The sequence below is a fragment of the Urtica dioica genome, chromosome 12 (genome assembly GCF_054948205.1).
Source record: "Urtica dioica subsp. dioica isolate 48M chromosome 12, U.dioica_male_clone48M_v1_H2, whole genome shotgun sequence".
Taxonomy (NCBI): Eukaryota; Viridiplantae; Streptophyta; class Magnoliopsida; order Rosales; family Urticaceae; genus Urtica; species Urtica dioica.
Window position 1 is genome coordinate 15,440,105 of NC_142767.1, and position 24,799 is coordinate 15,464,903.

Consider the following 24,799-nt stretch of genomic DNA (forward strand, 5'->3'; position numbering starts at 1 on the left):
AAAGTCAATCATGTAGTGGCTATGTTAAACGGAACTTGATATTAAAATATGTGTACTCCACCATTGCAATTTTTTCTATTTCCTATCTATTATACGATCTCGTCTCTTTTGCCACAAAAAAAAAATATAACATTTTAAAGTAAGTTGTATGCTAGACAATCAATGAGGCTCATGTTACACTGAGTTGGTTATAGAATTTTGGATGGAGTCTTATATTTATATATATATATATATATATATATATATATATATATATATTAATTTCTTGCTTATATAGTTTATAATATCTGGTGGATCTCTGATCTCTCATTGCTTTTGTATATTAAAGTAAGCTGTATGCTAGACAATCAATCGAGGCTTTGTTATAATTCACCTTTTGGTGGATCTCTGATCTCTCATTCCTTTCTTGTTTTCCTTTGTAATTCTACAAGTTATTCACCATGTTCACGATCAAACTATTTATTTGACTATGGAACACAAAAGGAAGCTCAAAGAAGAATATGGTTAGTTCGTTATACATTTGTGAATCAGTTGGATCCTTGTTTGTTTTTCATCTCATGTAGGAATGATTAATAATATTCTGTCTTTTAGGAATTGAAGCATGGTCATTTGTCCAAAAACTTGGCGATGACGTCTTTACACCTGTTGGTTGTCCTTATCAAGTGCGGAACGTGAAGGTAAACGGTTAATATAACGAAATATTTCTCGCTCTTGTCCGTTGCAAGAACTCATCTATATACTTCCTTTGCAACCTAATAAACGGAAAACTACTGTTTGTCCACTTTTAGTGAAATTTTATGTTGTTTCCAATGCACGTTTTGTTTCTCTCCATGCTTTATTAAATAGAAATCCCAATAATGATTAAGTCATTGCATTTGTTTTCTTACTTTATAACCGCCTTGGGTTTGTATAATATGAATTGAGTTAGTCTCTCTACTCAGTAGCTATTTAAAAGAACATGGCTGGTTATGTACTGAATTAGTACAGTGTTTTGCTACTTCACAAACTTCTAATTTAAGTGTTTGGTCATCATAATATACGGATAAAGGAATAGTGGAAAGGGTGTCCAACACATTTAAAGTTGTGCCATCTGACCTTGGTGAGGGTAGGCACAAGTTTTGGCCTTGTTGCAAAGGAAGTATAGGAAAAACACAAAATTTAAGGCTTAAACCTCACGAAAACGGTTTTATTTACTTGATCATTTTATTATTTTTTCAGGTAGTTTTTTTAAAGTAACTACAATAGTATCTTAAAAAAAAGCTAGTTCTCTACCCTTGAAGTATTCATAATTGATTATAAAGATGCAAAAACTGAAAGCTGGCTATTCTGTTTCTCCTAACCAGTCTTGCACAAATGTTGAGCTGAACTTTATCTCTCCTGAAAGTATTGGTGAATGCATTCGGTTAATAGAGGAACGCCGGTTACTTCCCCCAAACCATAGGGCCAAGGAGGACAAATTGGCGGTTTTATTAACTTGATCATTTTGTTATTTTTTAAGGTAGTTTTTTTAAAGTAACTACAATAGTATCTTAAAAAAAAGCTAGTTCTCTACCCTTGAAGTATTCGTAATTGATTATAAAGATTGCAAAAACTGAAAGCTGGCTATTCTGTTTCTCCTAAATTAAATAGAAGGATAAATTACATTATTCCCCCCTCAATTATGACACTAATAACGATTCACCCCCTGAAATATGAAATCGTACATGACAGACCCTGAAATCCTACATTGTAACGAACTCATCCTTCTGTCAAATATTTAACAGAAGTATTTAACAGAAATTATGATGGACAATGAATTTACTTTACTACCCTTAATTATTTTCTTTTTTAATTTATGATCAGGAGCGCTGCGTTGAGGATTTACTTTTCCCTTTGCCGCCCCACAATCTTCACCAACATGTTGCTCAGAGAGGTTCGCAACACTTGGGAGACACAACCGTCACTGAGACTCTGTTTTTCCGCTGAGCAAGTTAGTTAGGAAAGATGACTCATCACGATGCCGAGGAGGGCGAACAGGTCTCTGGCTCCGATCTTGCCCATCTGAGACAGTAGAATCGCCGCCAGCAATTTCAGAGACTTCAAGCTCCCACCTTTTCTTGGCCTCCGATTCTGCTCTGCCGTTGAACAGGTCTCTGCCGTGCTCCGTTAACTGCATAAATTTTGTTAGATCCTGGATTCATACGAAAACGCTGATTTCGGAAAATTGGGGTGACGTATACCAATATGATTCTGCGTTTGTTTGCTTGAGATTAGAGCCTCGAGAATCGCGACTTATTTGATTCCCCTTTTCGTTTCCTAGCAATTTGTTTCTCTAAATTTACTTTGGACCAACAAATCGATCGTCAACCCTATGCCATTAAGGGTCATGAGCATCACAGAAGAAGATGATATAGAAAGTCGAAGGATTTACCTAGTTTGAATGTCGAAGCTTTTTGGGGATTTAGGGGTTTCTTTAGAAAAGAGTAACGAGGCACAAAATAAATAAAAGTAATATTTTTTTTTAATTGTACAATTACCGATTTACCCTTTAAACACTTGACAGTCGTTAATAAAACTTGACAGAAGGATGAGTTCGTTACAATGTAGGATTTCAGGGTCTGTCATGTACGATTTCATATTTCAGGGGGTGAATCGTTATTAGTGTCATAGTTGAGGGGGGAATAATGTAATTTATCCTAAATAGAAATCCCAATAATGATTAAGTCATTGCATTTGTTTTCTCACTTTATAACCGCCTTGGGTTTGTATAATATGAATTGAGTTAGTCTCTCTACTCAGTAGCTATTTAAAAGAACATGGCTGGTTATGTACTGAATTAGTACAGTGTTTTGCTGCTTCACAAACTTCTAATTGAAGTGTTTGGTCATCAAAATATACGGATAAAGGAATAGTGGAAAGGGTGTCCAACATTTAAAGTTGTGTCATCTGACCTTGGTGAGGGTAGGCACAAGTTTTGGCCTTGTTGCAAAGGAAGTATAGGAAAAACACAAAATTTAAGGCTTAAACCTCACGAAAACGGTTTTATTTACTTGATCATTTTGTTATTTTTTTCATGTAGTTTTTTTAAAGTAACTACAATAGTATCTTAAAAAAAAGCTAGTTCTCTACCCTTGAAGTATTCATAATTGATTATAAAGATGCAAAAACTGAAAGCTGGCTATTCTGTTTCTCCTAACCAGTCTTGCACAAATGTTGAGCTGAACTTTATCTCTCCTGAAAGTATTGGTGAATGCATTCGGTTAATAGAGGAACGCCGGTTACTTCCCCCAAACCATAGGGCCAAGGAGGACAAATTGATGGTATGCCTCATTTAGACTTTCTTGGATATTGAATGATTTTTTTTAGTGCAAGTAGTTCAATACCTATTATGCAAGTGATATTTTGGTCCCGTAAATAACTATTTTTGCAAAATAGTCCTCATATAATTGATTTTGAAACATTTTAGCCATCTAATTTTTTTTAATGAAAATTATCACAAAAGAAACACAACCATATTTGCCAAGTAAATTTATGGAGTTGTCACGTGCCTCTCATATGAGGGCTTAATTGCACAAAACATAAATATCCGTAAACAAACATAAAACCAAACTTAGCATTTGTTATAATTTCCATAGCTTTCTCAAAACCAACTTACAAAGGAATAACTCATAACCTTATAAACATTGTTAGTTCGCATTCTCTTTTCAATGTTGGATTTCTAAAATGCCACCTCAAGATGATGGCTGTTTAACGAGTGACTCATCATCCTGGACCCAATGCCAAAGAATTGGTATAAATCTCCGAGCTTCCAACATCGAAGATCTGGCCTATTGTTTCCAACGTGCTTCCTCCAGACACCTTTTCAGACCTCTGTCTTTGATCCAAAACTTCGGGGAGATCTTCTAAATGGCACCAGTCTTCTAGGACAGCCTTTTTCGTGACTTGCTGGGGACCAAAGAGAGAGTTATGTTTCTCGAGGATGTTGACTTATTGTTGGAATCGTTGTGGGAGATTATTTTCGGGAATATAGGTTTTTGGATTTCGACTCTTATCTCAGATTTTGGCTCTTTTGGTCTGTCAGATCTTATCGGAGAGCAGCCTAGTTCCATTTAGTTTGTATCTTGCTTCGTTTTAGATGGAGCTTTCTTTGATCCTTTACTAGTATAATACTCCTAAAAGAAATTTCGATCGATTACATGTTTGGCTTTATTGAGCTCTGATTACATGTTGTGTATCATCAGACTGCATCTCAAACCTACCTCTAAACCTTGTTAGTTTGAGATGGAACCTCAGGATTCTGACAAGGAACAAAAACAAACCCACAAAGAGTTTTCAAGGTAAAAGAAACTCGCTAGCAGTTTTTAGAGAAGAAGATTGTCGGAATCCTTATTTGGGTTTGGTTCCCCGCACATATTGTTCTGCGCTCGTCTTGGATTCTGCATCAAATATGGTTTTCATTCAAACACCACAAACTCATATTTAATTTTGAAAATCGATTTTTAAGCTGAGAAATAGCTACATCAGCAAATCGTGGTCTTCATTTTCGTCCTAAACAGCTTGGTTTTCAAATGGAGGGTTTGTTTTTGCAATCCTTAATTCACCAAAGAACAGAGTTTATGTGAATAAACAATCGAACCATGGTTCCCTCGACAACCCCAACCACTTCGGTCTCCAATGTCTTCAACAACCCCTTGACTCACATAAGCTCGCCTTCAATTTGGCAAGAAAAAAAATTCTTTTGTTAAACATGATCTTTGAACTAAATTTTTGGTATATTTAATGTCATGTATTGAAATTATTATTTATATCTTACGGATCAGGTGAAAAGGATGATTGTTCATGCTGTGGACGAGGCTCTGAAAAACTGCACCCTGATGAATGGTTGGTTCATCTTAGCTGTAAATCATTACATTCGTTTGAATTCTCTTCTGAGATATGAAAATGCATTGCTTTGTGTTTACAAATATACACTGCTACAAACTTTTACGGTGATAAACATACGAAAGATTCCTAATAATAATTAAGATAGGATGAAGATTACAATAACAATTTTTTGAAATCATAGACTTTCTTGTTTCACACATAATTTTGCAGAGCATATATACTTAAACTAGCCTCTTACTTTATCAGGTCAACAGAAACAGCAGCGAAAACAATGAGAAATGCAAAATCCAATCATCGGCCTTTGAAGCAGCGTTAGGTCCACAGCTCGTTTGTGCACAGATATACCAAGTCCTGTTACATGGAGAAATTAGGATTGCTAGGATTATGGAAGGGTGCTTTAAGCACAAATGATTTTAGGAAGGGTAAACAAATATATGCTCTTTATATGTTATCGTATAAAACTGACATAGTATTGTTATTTTGTCCCTCTTGACTCCATTTGAACATCAGGCATGGCTTGGACCATATAATGTGCATGTGATCATTCTACTGAAACTATAGAATAGTATATTTATTAGCCAAAATATAGTACTGGTTATGAACAGTACTAGACCCGTATAATTTAGCGAACCCGAAGAATAGAAAATAGCCCATGTCAGCGACGAGGTTGGACCAAAGCAAGAATAGAGCTCAAGCCAGCAACGAGGCCAGATTAGGGCAAAAGTCCGAAGCGCACGTGGTCCGTACCAAGCTGAATAATACGACTCTTTAAAATTGAATTAAATTTAATATAACTCTTTAAATCAAATAAATTTATGTATAAGAAAATGCATGATTATTTCAAACATTTGATGCCAAAACTATATGAAGTTTATAATTGATATAGTTATAAGTAATAATAAAAGATAAAAAAAAAATTATTGATATTATATAATAAATGGTGTTCATCTTAAAAAATAATTGGATGGGCCAAATTAAAATTCAATTTAATTTGTATATTGATCTTGTATTTCCGATGTCAAAACTTGTTTGTGCATATTTCATGATTTTTTACGAATAGATAATGAATGTGGTTTTCAGTACTCGACTGTCATTCAATTACTACCTAATAGTCATGAGGCTGTTGGATCCTACTTTACCATGGGAGGTTGGATGTGTTTCTTGAGAATTTCTCTCTATATTTGACACCATGACTTTGAAGAACTAAGGAATGGTATCTTATTTCGAGGTTAATTCTTCTATTTATGGGGTTAAGAACATTTATGAATAGATACCCTTTACATTGCTGATTTTCCCTTTTAACTCTAAGCTATTTTCTCTTTAAGAGCTTATTTCTTGTCCCCGAGCTCTATTGAGTTCGAGAGCTCTTTCTACTTGCTAGTGCGTCGCCCGAGCTTCATATCTTATTATTTTTTACCTTTGGCCGAGGGGCTTACAACTCATCTGATTCTTGTTTGTAAATAAGAAAAACATTCTTAGTTAGTTGTAGCTAACATGTCACAATATTTTAATCAATGAGTTCATTCATTGAATACTAGGCCTAATTTATTTATTTAGACAATCAAAGAACAAAGTATGATGCGATACACATTGCATGTCACCAATCTCGTATACGATGTGATTCTCACAACTCTAGCTAATCATATGTTTCTTACAAATAATATTAAATGGAATATCTTGAACACATACCACATGCAAAATCTTCGTATTTGAAGTTCTAACTTTTTTAATAAAAGTTATTGCTTATCGCAAAGAATTGATAATGTTGATGCAAAGATCTTTTATTATCATACGATCTTGTACCTTAATTATGACCGGCGAGTAGATGATAGCACATCATGTGAATGATAACTACATGTTTTGCTATCAACACATGACATACCTGCATTATTTGATCCACGACTTGCTTTGGCCAAACGCTTACATTTGGCCTTAGCCTGCTCACGGATGACCTCATTGGGACGCCCTTATTTGATAATGTGATCATAAAGGAAAAAATCTTATAGACCGAAACTAAATTGTTCAGAATTTTACACAGGAGCAATATTGGCTCTAGTTACTTTATGTAAATTAACAAAATCACTTCTACGGTTTGTGTGGTTGTTATATTACTTAGACATTCTAGGATGCATGACGACATGGATGGGATAGTTATGTCGATAAATGAACGTTTCGATGTCTTCTCCATTACATCCATACAAAATGTAATTTGACTTATTTGGCTCCCTCTCCTTCAATTCCAAATAAGTTGAATAGAAGCTAAAATACACTAGAAGGGTATTACCAACTCTTTTACGGATGCTTGAAGGGTTAGTGTTAAAAAAATGAATACTTTTAACTTAGTTATTGGTAGGCCCATATATATGATACACTAGACCACCATCATTTAGAAACTCTTAAAAAAATGAATACTTTTAACTTTATTAATGAAAAACTCAAGTTGTTTGTGTTGTAGATGCAAGATTATCCTAACTTAGTTATAGGTAGGCCCATATATATGATGTAATCGCGGCAATAGCATCGTTCAATTTTTTCTCATCGAGTTCCATTTTCCCATGTTAAACTTAAAAGGTATTAATAAAAATGCCAAAATAGTATATCATATCAAAAATATCTTCTTTTAGTAAAAAATATCTTCTTTTAGTAAAAAATTATCATTCGGCAACATTATCAAAAATATCTTATTTCATCTAGAAACGCCTAACTAAATATCATTCGGCACACGAGAAAGAGAGAAAAAAAAAACCAATCGGGCACCAATTTAAAGTCTGAATTTGAGCCTAAATTTGAGACAATTATTGACAAAAGTCCCTGAAAAAATAAAATTTAAATAAAAAAAAAAGAAAAAGCCATTGACCCATCGTAAGAAGACCCGTGCCCCTTAAATATTCTCCTCTCCCAATCAACTAAAGCACGGCACTTTGTTTTCTCCTAGACGCTTCTAGAACAATCGCGAAATGGCAGCCGCAGCCCCGCCACCACCGCCTTCTCCGGCGCCGGAGCCACCGTCCACTGTTCCCGCCGGCTCAACCCCGATAGGCTACCCGGTGTTCACCCGCGTGCGTCTAGCCACCCCCGGCGACGTTCCGATCATCCACAAACTCATCCACCAAATGGCGGTTTTCGAGAAGCTGACACACCTCTTCTCCGCCACCGAAGCCTCACTCCTCTCCACGCTCTTCAACGCGCCTCCGTTCCAGTCCTTCACCGTCTTCATCCTCGAAGCCTCCCAAAGCCCGCTCTCTCCCATCTCCAACCCCCATTACCCGCCCCAGACCCATATAGTAAACCTCGACCTCCCGATCCACGATCCCGAGCGAGAGACTTTCCGATCCGGCGCCGATTCCGATCCCGGCGTCGTCGTCGCCGGCTTCGTCCTCTTCTTCCCCAACTACTCCAGCTTCCTGTCCAAGCCCGGGTTCTACGTCGAGGATCTCTTCGTCAGGGAGTGCTACCGGAGGAAAGGGTTCGGCCGGACTCTGCTCAGCGCCGTCGCGAACCAGGCCGTCAAGATGGGGCTCGGCCGCGTCGAGTGGGTGGTTCTCGACTGGAATGTCAACGCGATCCGGTTCTACGAGGACATGGGAGCCCAGGTTCTGCCGGAGTGGAGGATCTGCAGGCTCACCGGTGAGGCTCTTCAGGCTTACGCGCCTCCTAACCCTAATTGATCCTCTTGCTTTGCTTACTACTATTAGTTATTCTCGTTTGTATGTTTCTAATTCCGTGATGGGGATTTGTGCTTTGTTTAGACGCTTATGAGTTATATATTTAAAGGCCCTTTATGTTGGGGCTGGGTTTTTGTGTTTTCGTTGATTCGCTTCATATAGCTTGAATTGATGAAGCCAGTTAGTGAGTCAACCAGAAGAGGCAGTATGAATATTCTGATCCTGCCTGTTGTTGAATTCGGTTTTCAGACTTTTCTTCTTTAGAGTGCTGTTGGATTCGTATACGTATTGTGGTTGATTCTCTCACCCACTTAAACACGAGTAGGAAGAAGAATGTCTGTCCCTTTTACTAGCCGTGAAATTCTTGAAAAGGATGAGATTGGTTTCAGCTCAGCGAATGTTAGCTAGTTTTGAAATCTTTTGCTGTAAAAGCTTCACTTAAAATTTGTTTTCGGAAAGAGACGAAGAAGGAAGAAGATGTGGGACTGCAAATTATTTATTTATTTTCGGAATGGCATCAAATAATTTCATAAGATGGGGTAAACTAACTAGGAACCGTAGATCATGTTTCCGGTGAAGTCACCGGCCACGATCACAACCACAAATGTGTGTCAAACACGAGCTTTTCGTCGACTTGATTACTCAGCGGGGCGGCTAGACTGCTCAATTGCATTCGGCATTTGCTCTTGATATGCATTTCTCCACACGGTTAGCACATTTGAGAATATCCTCACAAAAAGAATCTATAATGAACACTCTTAGTCATGAAACCGTGTCCTGAAAAAATATCCTCACAAAAAGAATCTATAATGAACACTCTTAGACAAAATGTCTATATAGACAAACACAAACCACACCTAAAATGGGGTCAAGTCATAGTTGTTCAAATTGACTCTTTAGTAATATAGCATTGGTAATTGTCAGTGCGCTTCAGTGACACAGGCTGAACTCCATGTTTTTAGTGGCCAATAAAAAAAACTATCACGTCACCGTTGATGGCGCTGATAATCATTTTTCATAGTAATATTTTTTTTATTGATCAAAAAGTAATTTTTCCTTAGTAATATGATCGGTCGGCGTCAAAGATGATTCATGTTCGTTGGGAAGGCAACATATAACTGGTTATTATATTTGGCAATTTGCTTAAAAAAAAAAAAAAACAAAATAACCACTCCTTATGATGCATGCAATATTTATAACCTGCATGAAATGATGAAATGTTTGCAATCAACTTGGTATATTATACGTTGGTAAGAAAAAAAAAATTGGTATTAATAATAATACCCTGTATAATTGACATCTGCTCATTTACACGATCCGCAAAAGATTTTAATACTCATTTTATTATTATATATACGGCTAATTGGCTAATAATTAACACACAATTTATGCCAATTTTTTTTTTTTTCATATCAGTAATTTTAATACTCATTTGATTATTATATATATGTTAGTGTTTCCTTAACCAGCGTTTGAATAGCTAATGATCAGAAAAAAAAACACTCATTTTTAACACCACCATCTCCATTGTGTATGCAAAATCCCTAAATATCTACTATTTTATTTTTCTTCTAATTTTTATCATCTCTTCTCATCCACTTACTAATTTGTCATTAATAAAGTAAGTGTTTTATATACGAATAAATGTCCATCATTCATTATCAATTTACATTGTTTGAGTTTTCTAATTTAATTGTTTGAATTTTCTGATTATCAATGCACATTATGTAAAGGATTTTAAACTGTTTGCTATTTTTTTTAATTGGCAAAAAATAAAGAGAGGTTGAAAGTTTTTATTGGTGACCCGGATAATGCTCACAACTATGCTTGGAATAGGTGTACGACTGAACCCGAAGCAACATTGTTGATGTCGTTTCCGAATCTTAACAATCACGAAGAAAACTAAAGTATGCTAAGAGTTTAATTTAAATGTGGATCACAGAAAGACTTCGTATAAGAAACGAATATTAGTTATATAATAATAAATACGAGAACAACATGAAGAAATAATTGGCTTTACTTATAATTCGATCTTGATTACACTGGTCGAGCTCGTTCAAGTAAGAACACAAATGACGAGCTCGGAAATACAAGTATATAGAGAGAAAAGGTATTCGATAAATATAAGTAACATCGCGATTATCTCTGAAGGAGATAATTTATACTATGACGAGATGCGAAATCATCGAGACACGTGTTGGCGACCTCGTCCTTCATTGTCTCGTCTGCTGTCACGTCGCCTTCTCTTTTTAATGAGCTTGGAAGAAATCGTCAACTCTTTGAGTTTATAGGCGAGATCACATCTCTCGGTTTGACTTCGATTTCATCGTGATCTGTTGCGGAGGTAGTCTAAGTTCGTTAAATCACTCAGGCCGGGCCTAAAGGATACTCATTTGTTTTATTCGATAGTAATTAATAAAATTCGATAATTATATATCATTTATTAATCATTTGATCTATTTTGTACAAATGGGCCTTTTCGATATTCGGTTGGGAGGCCCAATATCAAGATTATAAATGGGCTGAATTCTACCCCCACGAACATATTATGATATTTTTCTACAACCAATCCAATAAAGTTAAAGCTGAGTATCGTGTTTGATGAGCTCGTCGTTGAATTTTGTAATACTTCTCCTAAGTTGAATGATTTTAATATATATTTTGTATTTTGATTTTTTTTATTGTCCTCCTAAATTCAATTCCGGGCTCCGTTGCCATTAGGTATCCTTTTGTTTTGAAGAAATATGTGTCCTTTCAAAGAAAAAGTCATGTCCACACGTGTAAATTTATACAATCATATACAAACGAGGCAATCCAATATTATTTTAATTTTGTACAAGCGACCTATGTTTTTGTTTTTATTTTTTTCAACTATACACATTAGTTTAGAGTAAATTCTAACATATAAATCTCATTCTTGATCCTTGATCTTTAGTCTATATACATGTTGACACCACGGAATAAAACTTGAGAAGTTGTCTCTACTATCACTATTTCATAAGTTTTTTCTAATTTTTTTTTTTATCAAAAGTTTAATTTGGCCAAAAATATTACTAAGCTACTTGTACAAATATAATTTTACCTTCAACAATTGATGTCAACAATCTCTGTTAATTGACAATAGATGTCGATTGTTGACATCTATATCGACAAACATAAACTCAAAACTCACAGATGTCAACAATAGATGTCAATTGTTGACATCACGTTGAAGGTAAAATTGTATTTGTACAAGTGGCTTACTAGTATTTTTTGCCGAATTAATAACTTATCAAATGGTGGTAGTTGAGACAATTTCTCATAAAACTTAATATCCATTGTTCCTAGCTATACAACAATGGAAACTCTGATAAAATTCATTTTTCATCGATATATACAAACTAAAACTCTGTAAATTCACCATTACCATGATTTTGAAACTTTTAAAGATCATGGAAACTCCGTCGAGCATATTGATCATTTTGAAAAAGATTAAAGAAGAATGAAGAAGAGAGTGGAGAAATGGTAATGTAAAAGAGAAGACTCCTTCTCTCTCAGAAAAAAATTTAAAAAAATATATATAATTAAATAAAACATACAATCAAGGCTTCAAGAGTTTATTATCATTCTATTGATTTTCAAATCAAAAGTCATTTTATAATGAAAAATTAATCTCAAATAGTCATTTTGTTATAGCTATCTAATTCTTTAGATTCGTTTAAATTTCTATCAAAATTTTTATATTATTAAAAAAAATAGCCCATCAAGCCGAAATAAATTAATTAACTGTTTGAGTTAATTTAATTTACTTCGGCCTGATAGACTATTTTTCTAAGTAAATTAAATTATTCAGTTCATTAATTTTCTTCGACCTAATGATCTAATTTTTAATAACATGAAACTTTAACTATTGTGCTACTGGCTTGATTATCCCTAAATAAAACATACAATCAAGGCTTCCAGAGTTTATTATTGTTCTATTGATTTATCAAATCAAAAGTCATTTTATAATGAAAAATTACTCTCAAATAGGTTATTTATCTTTAATAAAAATATCTCAAATAGTCAATTTACAAATCAGGTCATTAATTTAGTTTTCAAGAGCAAAAATGAAATAAAAATAAAAAGTCATTTATGCTAATGGGTTGTTTTACCGAATTTTTCGACACGCAAGCGAGATGGAGATGGTTCTACTTAAATCCCATGATGGAACTGTTTCAGTCGGTCAAAAAAAAAACAAACGCACGAGACATAAGAGGGTGTCAATGCCGCTACAACGATACGAAGCAACTCCAATGTGCAAATCGAAGAAAAGCTCCGACGCTATCGAGCCGGCGAGAAGTCATCGGAGCTCGCGACCTTCCTCCGCCTTCGGAGACCCCCTCTCTTCGACGTCAACTGAAAATCTCCCCACCAAAAACTTCAGCAACGGAACGGGCTCTTCCTCGTACTCCTCTCTCTCTAGCTCCGCCTCTCTCGCCGGGATCAAGGCCTCTCTCCCAAAGAATCCTAACATCTACGAATTCGCCGAGATTTCCGCCGCCACCGGAAGCTTCCTCAGGAGCCGATTCTCCTCATCTTCGTGGCGATGCTCTCTCCGCGGCACGGACGCCGTCGTCTTCCAGAGAAAGCTCCGTCGCCAAATTGACCCGGCGGAGATTCCCCGCCGACTCGCCACGGTCTGCCGGAGCCACCACTCGAGCCTGATCAAGCTGATCGGCGCGTCTCTCTCCGGGAATTACATCTACCTCGCGTACGAGTTCGTCGACGGCGTGAATCTCGCTCAGTGCCTGCGAAACCCTAGAAACCCTAGCTTCACCGTTCTGTCCACGTGGCTGTCGAGGATGCAGATCGCGACGGACCTCGCTCACGGCCTCGACTACGTCCACCATTGCGCTGGACTGAAATCCAGCTTCGTCCACAACCACATCAAGAGCACCGGGATCGTCGTCACAGACAATTCGCTCAACGCGAAGATCTGCCATTTCGGCACCTCTGAGCTCTGCGGCGAGATCGAGATCGACACCGAGACCGAGACGTACGGCGGCGATCGGAGCCCTGCGGTGAAACGATCGCGGAGCCGAGCGATTAAAGTGGAAGGGACGAGAGGCTACATGTCGCCGGAGCTCGTGAGCATGGGCGTTCCGACGAAGAAATGCGACGTGTACGCTTTCGGCGTCGTGATTCTGGAGCTTCTCTCCGGCGAAGAGCCGCTGAAGTATCATATGGAGGAGGGATCGAACGGCGGTTATCGGCGCGTGAGCGTGATTGAAACGGCGCGTGGGGCTTTGGGGAGTGGGGAAGTGAGAACGTGGATCGACCGGCGGGTTAACGACTCGTACCCTGTCGACGTGGCAGAGAAAATGGTTCGGGTCGGGTTGGATTGTACGGATGATGATCCGGATAGGAGACCGGATATGAACAGGGTGACCGTACTGGTATCGAAGTTGTATTTAGAGAGCAAGAATTGGGCAGAGAGAATCGGTTTGCCTACCGATATTTCAGTTTCAATGGGTCCTCGCTGATCATTTTTTGGAATTTAAACACAATCACTGTAGAGTGGTAAATAGTTGATTTTATTTGTAAATGACCATTACACTAAAGATTAACGAAACAGAGAGCATATTTTGAAATCAAATTTCGTGTGCGTTTGATGAAGCTTCGGGTAAGTCACCGAAGTACCTAGAATTCACGTCTTGTGTGCTGTCTTAGTTTCCAAAAACGATTGGTTCTCTCAACAATTTACACTTTCTGCTTGGTGGTGTTTATATTTATTTTTTTAACAAATAAAATCCATCCCCGAATTTGGCTGAGTTCTCAAGATCATAATCCCCGTTTCCGCTCTAAAGCTAATCGATATATTTTGTGATCATTATTTCCAGATAATGTCACCCAAAAATCTAAGAGCAGGAACGCCTCTGATCTCGACATCAACTAGTGGTGCCTGGATGAGCGTCAAGTTGGAGAGCTCTGGATCAGTCTGGATCGTATCGAGAGCACGTTTCTGGTCCTGGAATACACAGTGTGACGTGATCAAATACATAACCAAGCAATACAAGTCGAATCGGAGATACGTTTAGGATTATTGATTGATTAAAGTACCTTTGTTTTAATAGCACAGAACTTGCAATCTGAGGCAGATTGGGGTAGAATTTGATTAACGATCAAGCGCTTAACAGGAACGCTTTCCTTAATCAAAGAGGCATGCAGTCTCGATGACTCACTTATCGCCATCACCTGCAAAATAGAAAAAAACTAAATAATTTGGGACATAAACTAGGAATTTTTTAGTCTTTCAGCTCTCTCTATAAATCAAGTTCTTAATAAGTAAATAGAAAGAAACTATAGAGTATTTCCTATTTTGTACATTCAATTTCTTCCCATTTTTTTTTTAAATCTATATTGCTAGATACGCAACAAGTAACTAGTAACTATGTATTGATTGGCTTTACCGTTGGGATTGTGACGATAACAAACTCGGTTGACTCAGTATTCCGAAACAGCTCGCGCACTTTGACCATCCTCTCCCTCAGTCTCTCTAGCTTGTCAGTCTGCATCGTCAATCAACCAAACAAGAGAAACGTTTAACGGTTAATCACAAATGAAACATGTTATAATAGGCAATTCGACAGCGACATTTAAAGCTAACCGAGTCCTGTTGAGGTTCTCCTTGCCCAAAAACAGATTTGATGGCTGACGTGGCAGAAGAAATCTTTTGTTTGAGCTGTAAACGAATCGGGATTTTTATTTTTCACAATAAACAAACATCAACTAAAACTTTAAAACCATTAAGAGTTGGTGATTGCAAACATTAAAACAGTTTGTAATCGAACCTTCAAAATCTTTCCTATTGACCGGTCCAAGAAATCTGGCAGGGACAGAAGCCTCAAGGTGTGTCCCTATTACGAAAAACGTGTCAAAGTCAAGAAAATAAATAATAATTTGAAGTTTTGAACACTAAAGTAAGAAGAAAAAAAACACGAATTGTTCACCGTGGGAGCAGTGTCGAAAACTATTCGCGTAAACATGCTGTATTCTTGAGACTCCAGAAATTGTATCACCTGTAAAGAAAGAAAGAAAGAAAGAAGATCAAGATAGTATGCAAATTTAGGACACAAACAAGAAGTTTTCATCACCTTCGAAATCGCGATCGCTTCATCAAGACCGGGAGGCGGGGTATCTAGTAGCTCACCGAGTTTCAACTCTCCCAGCTTTCTCGGTTTGCAAAAAAAAAAAAGAAAAAGTCAAAAGCATCATCAAGAACTCGATCGGGATTTTCGCAACTAAAAACACTTGAATACTCGAGTCGAGTTCGTATTATAAACCTGCTCTGCGAAAACTCCAAGACCCATACCATCCATGAAATCTTTGACCCCAGTTCCACCGCTCGCCTGAGCAGCGGAGCGAAACTCTTCCCTAGCCTTCTCAGGATTAATCTGCCACGTAAGGCAACTACAGATTTATCAGCTCTCGCAGAGCCAATCAAACAGCCAAACCCTAAAATTCTATCAAAGCTCTAAAAATGTACCTCGAGCGCAAAGAGCGGAGAATCGGGCCCTTCAACTTGTACCAGCAGACCCCCAGTCAAATCCTAAGGACCAAAAGAGTGTGTGTGTGAGTGAGAGAGAGAGATAGAGAGAGAGAGAGAAAGAGAGAGAGAGAGAGAGAGAGAGATTGTTGGTGGAACCTGGGCGAAGGAATCGCTCAAGGAGTGAGCGGGGTCGGTGGAGACGACGAGAGTGGGGTGACCACTGTTGGCGAATTTGACGGCGAGAGAAGCGGCGCAACTGGTTTTTCCGACGCCTCCTTTGCCGCCCAACATGTAGTACTTCCTCTTCCTCTCCGACACCATCTCCTCGAACCCCGCCACTGCTTCCGCCATTGATCTCACTGCTTCCAACGCGCACAAATTGAGATAAATCAATCTCGGAAAAAAAAAGTTTTAGTTTTGGAGAGAGAGAGAGAGTTTGCGCACCTTGCAATGGCTTCTTAACTGGTTTTCTTTCGGAGGAGAGCGACATCAAGCTCGAGTTTCTGGAGAGGGAATGAGGTGTGAGGGTTTTGGGTACGCGAGAGAGCAAACCCACCATAGCCATCGAGTTTCTGCCATTTGCTTTGTTCAAAAAAGCTGAGAAAGTAGATGTGGCGCAAGAAGTCGCCATTCTTTTTTTTCCTTCCTGCTAAGCTAAACCGAATGAACTCGACTTTCTCCTCTATCCGTGTCTTAACTCTTAACGAAATGAATAAGAAAAAAAAATACAAATTTGTAGTAAAAGTATTTGATACGGGCATTTGCCGGAGCTTCATCTGATTCGATATTATACGTCGTTTGATTACAAAATACGACATTGAATTTTGCTTTAGTTGGGAAATGGAAATGGTTGCCCCATATCCTTTTTTTTTTTTTTTTTTAGTGGTAGGTAAGTATATAAATGTCCCCCAAGTTTGTTTTCAAATCAATGTTTATTTTAGTATTTTTGTTGTTGTTGTAAATATGAAAAACATTCGATCAAATCTATTTTATGCATATGATTAGAGACAATACAAATCTTCATGTGATGCAATCTATTAAATATCTGCGTATAAGTAAATCTCTTAACAATACCTTGTCTTAAATATTCCAATATACAAAAAATAAATAAATAAATAAATAAACGTGAATTTACAATTAAGCTGATTTGTGTTTCATCACTTCCAAGTAAGCTGATTTGTGTTTCATCACTTCCAAGTAAGCTGATTTGTTTTGGATTAAAGTTGGCTCGATATCTCTAGATTGGGTTGTGCCGCGGGCTCGCTTAGTGATCTTCTAGTTGGGTACTAGTTTATGCTATAGTTGATGATGTCGCTTAGTGATTTGTTTCATCACGTACACATTTTAAAATCACCTCTCAGTGCTCCACATAGCTATTTTGATTTGTGCTATAGTTGATGATGTCGTCGAATAAGATGAAGATGAATCTGGTAAGGAATGAATTGAATATACGAGTCATAATGGCTTAGAATGTTGAAAGATTGTTTGAAAGCTCTGAAGGGTGTCGCAAAGAATTCGTAATGACCTTCGTGGATTTGAAATTATATTTTGTGCACGTCTTTTTGATCTTGTCAAATTTGATGACATACAAAATGGAGATCCAAATTTGAAAACACAGTAGCGTTGCCGAGCTCATCAAGGAACTCACCGATAGTAAGAAATGAGAAGTGATCCTTGATGGTAATCGCATTTATGGGGCGATAATCCACGTAGAAACACATGTGTCATCTTTTTTCTTCACTAATAACGATGATGAGACCCATGTACAAACTCGTGCTTTGACGTATGAGACCCTAGTCATGCATCTCTCTAAATAGCTTCTCCATTACATCCTTATGAAAATACGAGTATCGCGGTATGCCCGAATATTAACCGGCGCTGATTTGAGTTTTAAGAAAATGCGATGATCCACATTCTAAATCAGCCATTTTCCGAATACAGAGTTCTCAACTTGTGTAAGGTCAACAATGCTCAGCCTAATGTAATCCTCAAAGCGAGAAAAAAATGTGTTTTAAAGTTTTAATTCCAAATTCAAGGGTTCAAGACATCAACCATGAATTTCATGATTTGCACAAAGATGATCCTTACAAAAAAAAATGTGATAAGACTCAATAACAATGATTGGAAAAGAATCCAAGATCTTCAAAAGACAAGAATGTTGAGACTTTGTGAGTCTTCATAAGTCCACTTGCATCATTGTTGCCATTTGCATCTATTTCAGCTCCTCTTTTATTGCATAATTTTCTCATCTTGACATGGATTTGGCTTGTTGAAATGTTTTCGTTCCTTCACTCTTCATATCCTATCATGGCTCATTTCGGATTGAGAGAGGAGAAGAAGGGGAATTAGTCTCGAGGAAGACTCAACCTAGTTATCAAACTACAATTCAAACCTCGTCGAGGGATTGAATCAAGCTGAACGCGTGCCATGAGCTGATGAAGAAAACACTGTTGTGCCGAAAATGTGTCCCTTGAGAGTCGAGGAGCTCGCCAAATCATCTTTATTACTATAAATAATTCTTTGTAATCATATGCACGATGTTATTCTCTCGTCTCTTAGTTCTTGTATTACAAAGCTCTTTTTACTAATAACAACACTCATTTTCATTTTTTTTTCTGTAAACTACATAAAGATTTCTCGACTCGAGTATATTTATATAAACACTTCAATAAATTCCTAATATAGTGGAACTTGGTTTGAGGTGGCATTCCTATTGATAGGACATTGATTCACGTTATTATTCAAGTAAATCTGAAGAAAACTTCACTAATAAATCATGAAATATATACCAAGTAATAATTACAATTTTTTAATTTATTTATTTGCGAAGTATATATTGGCTGCACTAGCAGAAAGGCACACATGTACAATTTTATTTCTTTTGAAAAACTATCATACAAAAGAATGCCACGACACGTCCAACTATACCAAAGAGAATTAGTACGAATACACAAAGAGTCCAATCATGGAGACTATAGCCGCTCCTCAGGAGCGAACCACATCGCGTTATCAGCCACACACCACTGTATCTGTTGAAGAATGCACAGAGGGAGTGAGTGAGTTAGTTTCAGATATGAGAAAAGTGTTATGTGTTACAAAAAAAAAAGTACCTTTCCGCATTTGAGACCACGAACGCTTCCAAAGCCCACCTAGGGTAGCAAAGATTGGCCAAAATCTTGACGATTTCGCTGCCATTTGTCCGCGTTGCCACGAGAGTCAACACAACGGGAAGAAGCACAGACCACTGCAAAGACGGAGGAGAAGGGATTATTATTGCTGGTTTTCCGTTTCTTTCGAGACTAAAAAACGGGACTTCCATTGCTTACCAGCTGAGCTCCACCTTGTTCGAAGCTGATAGCTAGTGCATAGGCTATACCAGTCACGCAGTAAACGAGGCAGAGAAGAACAACATAATTGTCCGCAAATGAAGATCTGGGGTTGGTGAGGAAGTAGTACGTTGAGAGATACACCACCGGTTTGACGACTGTGTTGAAATGGTCGATTGTGTCTTTGGCGAGAAAATACGCCAAGCTGCTCATGCCGGACGAACTCTCTCTCCAGTAGTGTAGCTTGTCCAGAGAAAACGATCTCAGAGCTGAGATTTTGCATAGAAGAGCTGCGATGAAATGACACGGTCAAAAACCAGCTGAAGTACATGGGAAAGAAATGACTGAGTTTCGAAAACTTACAAACTGCGATTATGGTGTAAGTATAGCCAGCTGAGCCAAAGTTACGATCGCTGTCTCTAGATAGTGACCCGAGGCAAGCCCCGGCTAGTAATAGAATCAAGTAATCGACTGCTTGTATTTTAGCTTCTCGTAGCCTTTGCTTACCGACCCTGGTATATATGCCACTTCAAAAACTGTAAAGACTTTACAAAACATAGAGAGTGACAGAAAATCAAAAAAAAATTTACATGTTACCTCCCGAGGAAGTATCTGTATTGTTGGAAAACGCCCGGTGTTTTTCGTTTCGCCAGATTTTCAGAGCTCGAGAAATTCAGACAGATCTTATCGCGGTGCAGCTCCGCGTTACTCTTCACATCTAGCCACAGCTCTCCGGCGAAAGAGCGTTCGTCATCATGGCCGTCGGGAAGATCTGTTTGGTGAGCAAACTCGAGAGCCGTCGAGGACGATGCGATATTCTCTACGTCCCGCCTCATATCGCCCGGTACTCTATACCCTTTATACAGCATCCATCTGAGAGGGAGTTCTTTATAGTCCAGACTCGCGTCCTTTTTCGGAGCCACGATGCCCTCTAGTATGTCAATGAAGTAATCCGGAGGGTTGACTCGGTCGGGGACGACTATCCCGAGGCCCGAAAAGTAGTCCTCGACGTGCTTCACTGGGCCGTGATAGACTGTGAGACCGCCCTTTGCCAGGAGGATTAAATCGTCGAACATGTTGAACAGGGCGTAACTGAAATAAAAATTCGAAAACAAATAAAGGGATGGTCATCGTCTAAGAGAAAGTAATCAAAATAGAAGTTTATCGAGTGTGAAGTACCTCGGCTGGTGAACCACCATGCAGACATTGACTCCTTCGAGAGCTTCGCGTCTCACGGCTCGAAGTAGCTGCTGTGACGATGCGCTGTCCAGTCCCGATGTTGGCTCGTCCAAAAGCAACAGGGAAGGTTCCATAACCATCTCCAACCCCACGTTCACCCTTTTTCGCTGCCCTCCCGATATTCCTCGTTTCTCTACCGTCCCGACCAACGAATTCCTTACTCCCTCGAGCCCCAATGACTCTATCACCCTCTCAACCACAAGAAATCTATCGGCTTTCACTAGATCCACTGGCAGTCTTGAAATTAAAACAAACAAATGAAAAAAAAAGGATGTCTTAGCTAAATTACCAATGGAAGCTGATTTGCAAAATAGCCGAGGTTTGTCTAAAATTAGTGAAGTAGAATGTGCAAGTACCAAGTTTCGATATTTTTTTTTTGACCCTGTGATTAAATTATTTGAAAGCGATAAATTGCTTATATAGATCGTCATAAATTTAATCAGTGTCAAAAAGCTTTTTTGACGACGTAAATTTGGCTATCTTCTTCTGGAAACTTGATACTTTGGCTATTTTGGCGAGTATTAACATGTTTGATTCTTATTAGAGATCTTCAAGGTAGGCGTGACGTTTACCTGCACTTTGCACTGAACCACAGATTCTCTTCTACCGTCAAGTTTCCATGAACGATGTCATCTTGCGGGACGAAACCGATGATCTTCTTGTAAGAGTGGACCGATTCACTCTTCCCATTTATCAAAATCGAGCCGGTCATTTTGCATCCGATGGCTTTTCCTGCGATAGCAGAGAGCAGCGTTGTTTTACCAGCACCCGATGGACCCATGACAGAAGTAACGCGACCGGGCTTGATGTCACCGGTGACACACCGCAGCAAAGTTTTCTTTGTTTTCAGCGTGAGAGTCAGATCTCTGAAAGAAATCTCGATCAGAGGCCGCTTCTTGATCTGGTTATCGGTGGCCATTTGTATCACGCCCGAGAACGTCATGTCCTTGAGCTCTTGTTCCTGAGCTTTCTCTCTCTCAAGCTGGCTATAAGCGTACTTGAAAATCTGGCTCTGAGTGCTGATTTTCTTTCCCTTTGTCTTATTAACCGGATCACCATCTACATGGCTAAAATGAGAATTTTCCGGGGGGTCTTCGATCCGACGTATCGTCTCCATTTCATCCGATGGTCCAGAAGGTGACAGCTCGTTCTTTGAAAGTTTCTCGAAGCCCACGAAGTCTCTTTTGCGCGAGAAAGTCTTAGAAAGCTGAGCTTGCAATCCACTCGCGTGTTTCATTACATTGGTCTTCACGGCTTTCCATCTCTGGCGTGCTTTGGCGGTCTCCCTCGCACTTTTGGCCGCGGCCGCTCTAGACTTAGCGACTCTCCTCTCCCTCGTGCTCAGAACTTGGTCAGAGCAGTTGTATATAATGAGAAGTAGAGTTCCCAAACCAGTCTGCAACACCATTTAAGAAAAAAAAAAAAAAAAATTTGCTTGGATCATTTCAATTATGATGAGTAGCGAAAAGCAAAAACCAACTCACTATTAGCAATATCCCATATGCCTCTATGTCTTGATTTTCTGTGTTTGAACCACAGGAAGCCAACCGGAAACAGCCTGCGAAACGACTAAAGGAAGATGAGTTGGTATGAAGAACAAAAAGTAATTGATATATTATTATAATCGAACTCACGTCTCTCTGATGTAGAACCCAGCCTGCAGTAATGTCTGCATGAAAGTTGAAACAGATGATTAGTATTACGATCAAGCTTCCATTGGAGAGATTGAGAAGAAGAAGAAAAGTTCGGTAGAGACAGAGAGAATTGAAAGAAAAGAACTATGTATCTTCTATTGCATTAACCGTCTAACAGTACTTGGAAATAACTACTCAACTAACTATTGCCAAGTCACCTGATAACAAATAGGTTGACTCAAATCAACAAGTCATAGAATAAAAGACTGATGACAAACTAAGCCGATTTTTTAATAAATAGCACCCAGTTAGAAATTAGAAGCTTCCAAGAAAGTTATGAGAAACAAGTACCCGGAAGTGCAATTAAGCCTTTCGACAGTGGTGGGGCAATATGATCCCGATGAACAGAATAACTCACTGCTGGTTCCGACATCAGCCCAAGTATTAGCTCCTCCGCAACTGTGGTTTGGCCTTCCTTGAGGCAATTGGTAAAGGTAACTAACCAAAGAAAAAAAAAATCAGTTGATGAAACAAGAAGGTAATTCAGAGAAGGGACAACATAACACTGACTTACGGTTCACATACACCGGCGGTCTTATTCAGTGTGGCGAGCGGACAATAAGAACCCAACGGGCAAGCTTCAAGGGCCAACATTAGATTGATGGTTCAATACTTATAGATGGTTCGTTGAGCGTGTAATAAAGCGATGAAGGACTTACGGATCATGCACGTAAGACCGTGGGGGCAGAAAAATCCTTCGCAGCAAGGCTGGCAATCGAGGGTTCTCGAGGGAATGACCTTTGACTCTCGAAAGTCAACCTGCTGATCGGAGCCGAGACTGCACGACCATCCCGGCTCGCAACCAGAGAGCCAAGAGCTCAGATTACAGTTTTTGTTGGGTCTCAAGTGATTGGCACGAGTAGCGCCGCCAAAAAGACCCTTGAAGTACAGCTTTGTTTCTGCCTCCGTACACAACCGCCTCGCAATATCGCCTATTAATTGTCAAACCGATTTTATTCGAGGAAATGAGATTTTATTAGTGATATAATGATTCAACACACGCGACACTGAAGTTCAGATGTTCTTGGTAACGCAGTTTCTCTTCGAGTTAATTGGCTTTGAAGTGCAGAGCAATTCTATTTATGCTAAACTATGAAAATCTTGTAACTGATGTTTAATTTGTGCGAAGAAGAGTGTCGGAGCCATTTGAAGCTACCTTTGGTCTTTTGAATGCAAGAAGACACGAAATCCAAATTGTGGGAGAAATTAAACGCTCGGTTCCAATCAGCGTCCCTGAAACAAGGTTCAAGTTATGCCAAAACCCAAGAAACAAAGTACAACACAACAGCGATTCTCTTTTGGGAAAGTATGAACTGATTTCTGAATCCCCGACTCTTCTAATTCGCACAAAAAAAGAAAAAAAAAAAAAGAACTCACGCGTCTTTGATGCAGAAGCTTGAATGTTTTCCAATATCTGTACTAAAAGAAGCGGTGAGATTGGAAATGCGGCTATAAACTAACTGCGTTATCAAAGGACGAACTGCAGGGTTATCGAAGTCGCTATAATCATTGACGTTCTGACATTGAACGAGCTGAGCCGATACAGAAAGAAAAAACAGAGCTAACGAGATAAAGTCCAGCGAGCTCATCTGTGCAGAGCTTGAAAGGGGTTGTGGAGATCTGAGACACGGGTTTCGCTTATCTTGTGTCTGGTTTATCTTACGAAAACAACATAGTGGAAAAGCCTGAGAATCGCCTTGGTCGTTTAAACTTTGGGTGTGCATGTGCGTTGAAGAGATGAGAGGTCAACTGACGTCATAACTACGTTTGGTTAAAAAAGCCGGCTACAGAAAGTTCAAACTTCAAACTTCAAACAAAGTGTGTTTGGTGTTTTGTCTCTCTGTGTGTTTTACTAGTATTTTGAGGCCGTGCTCAGGCACGGCATCTTTTCTTTATGATTATATGCATAGATCTTTTTGTTTCCAATTATTATTATAAATAGTTGGATGTTGATATATTTCTTGTTGTCAACTTTTCTAATGCGAGTTGATATATTTATGTAGTTGAATGCGATATCTTCTCAATTAATGCAGTTCTATATGTCGCTTAATATCTTGTCTATAAGCCTCTCTTTCTCTCCCCTCTTAATGCGGTATTTTTTTTTATTACTATTGAAACTTGAATTAACCTTGTATAGTATCAATAAATTGCTTGTTTCTTTGTTTTAACATTTATAATTGAAATACGAATGTTTAATATTTCCTGAATATTTTGATAGTTGGACACTATATCTAAATACTAGTCTTGAAATGGAATGTTAAAATAGTCAATGTTGTGGTTAATAATTAAAATTACCACTAAAATTTTTAAATTATTAATTACCTGAGCAAAAATAAAAAAAAATAAAGAAATCCAAATGCTATTGCACATACTTAGAAATCCAAAAATGTATTAACAATTATTACAGGTTATCAGCATAATGTGATTTAGAAAGAAAAAAAAAACACAAACCAAAAAATGCTACTGCATAGACCCAAAAATATAAAAATTTATTAACATATA

At 38.3% G+C, this 24,799-nt stretch overlaps 4 protein-coding genes across 6 annotated transcripts; 2 read left to right on the plus strand and 2 right to left on the minus strand.

Annotated features, from left to right (window-relative positions):
- Positions 1-7,691: 7,691 nt before the first annotated feature.
- LOC149379509 (GCN5-related N-acetyltransferase 8-like) lies at positions 7,692-8,668 on the plus strand. The gene has a single exon (XM_089604532.1). The coding sequence runs from the start codon at positions 7,821-7,823 to the stop codon at positions 8,529-8,531; it is 711 nt and encodes a 236-aa protein (XP_089460658.1). The 5' UTR covers positions 7,692-7,820; the 3' UTR covers positions 8,532-8,668.
- A 3,987-nt stretch (positions 8,669-12,655) lies between these two features.
- LOC149379510 (lysM domain receptor-like kinase 3) lies at positions 12,656-14,067 on the plus strand. The gene has a single exon (XM_089603100.1). The coding sequence runs from the start codon at positions 12,686-12,688 to the stop codon at positions 14,030-14,032; it is 1,347 nt and encodes a 448-aa protein (XP_089459226.1). The 5' UTR covers positions 12,656-12,685; the 3' UTR covers positions 14,033-14,067.
- Positions 14,068-14,081: 14 nt separating this feature from the next.
- On the minus strand, positions 14,082-16,743 carry LOC149379511 (ATPase GET3B-like). Of its 3 annotated transcripts, none has more exons than XM_089603104.1 (11): positions 16,483-16,743; positions 16,195-16,376; positions 16,036-16,098; positions 15,833-15,943; positions 15,644-15,718; positions 15,500-15,568; positions 15,341-15,406; positions 15,157-15,231; positions 14,960-15,058; positions 14,610-14,744; positions 14,082-14,517 (listed from the first exon to the last, which is right to left on the minus strand). In XM_089603104.1, exons 1-11 carry the CDS (start codon positions 16,667-16,669, stop codon positions 14,380-14,382), a joined length of 1,200 nt encoding a protein of 399 aa, XP_089459230.1. In that variant the 5' UTR covers positions 16,670-16,743; the 3' UTR covers positions 14,082-14,379. The 3 variants fall into 3 exon arrangements, with proteins under 3 accessions (XP_089459230.1, XP_089459229.1, XP_089459228.1); XM_089603103.1 differs by having other exon boundaries at positions 16,195-16,397; XM_089603102.1 differs by having other exon boundaries at positions 16,195-16,400.
- Positions 16,744-18,761: 2,018 nt separating this feature from the next.
- LOC149379512 (ABC transporter G family member 24-like) lies at positions 18,762-24,198 on the minus strand. Its single transcript, XM_089602296.1, has 14 exons — positions 23,675-24,198; positions 23,454-23,530; positions 22,957-23,229; positions 22,812-22,875; positions 22,589-22,735; positions 22,238-22,272; positions 22,088-22,161; positions 21,176-21,999; positions 20,544-20,840; positions 19,962-20,456; positions 19,728-19,876; positions 19,365-19,654; positions 19,149-19,282; positions 18,762-19,067 (listed from the first exon to the last, which is right to left on the minus strand). Exons 1-14 carry the CDS (start codon positions 24,019-24,021, stop codon positions 18,911-18,913), a joined length of 3,363 nt encoding a protein of 1,120 aa, XP_089458422.1. The 5' UTR covers positions 24,022-24,198; the 3' UTR covers positions 18,762-18,910.
- Positions 24,199-24,799: the final 601 nt, after the last annotated feature.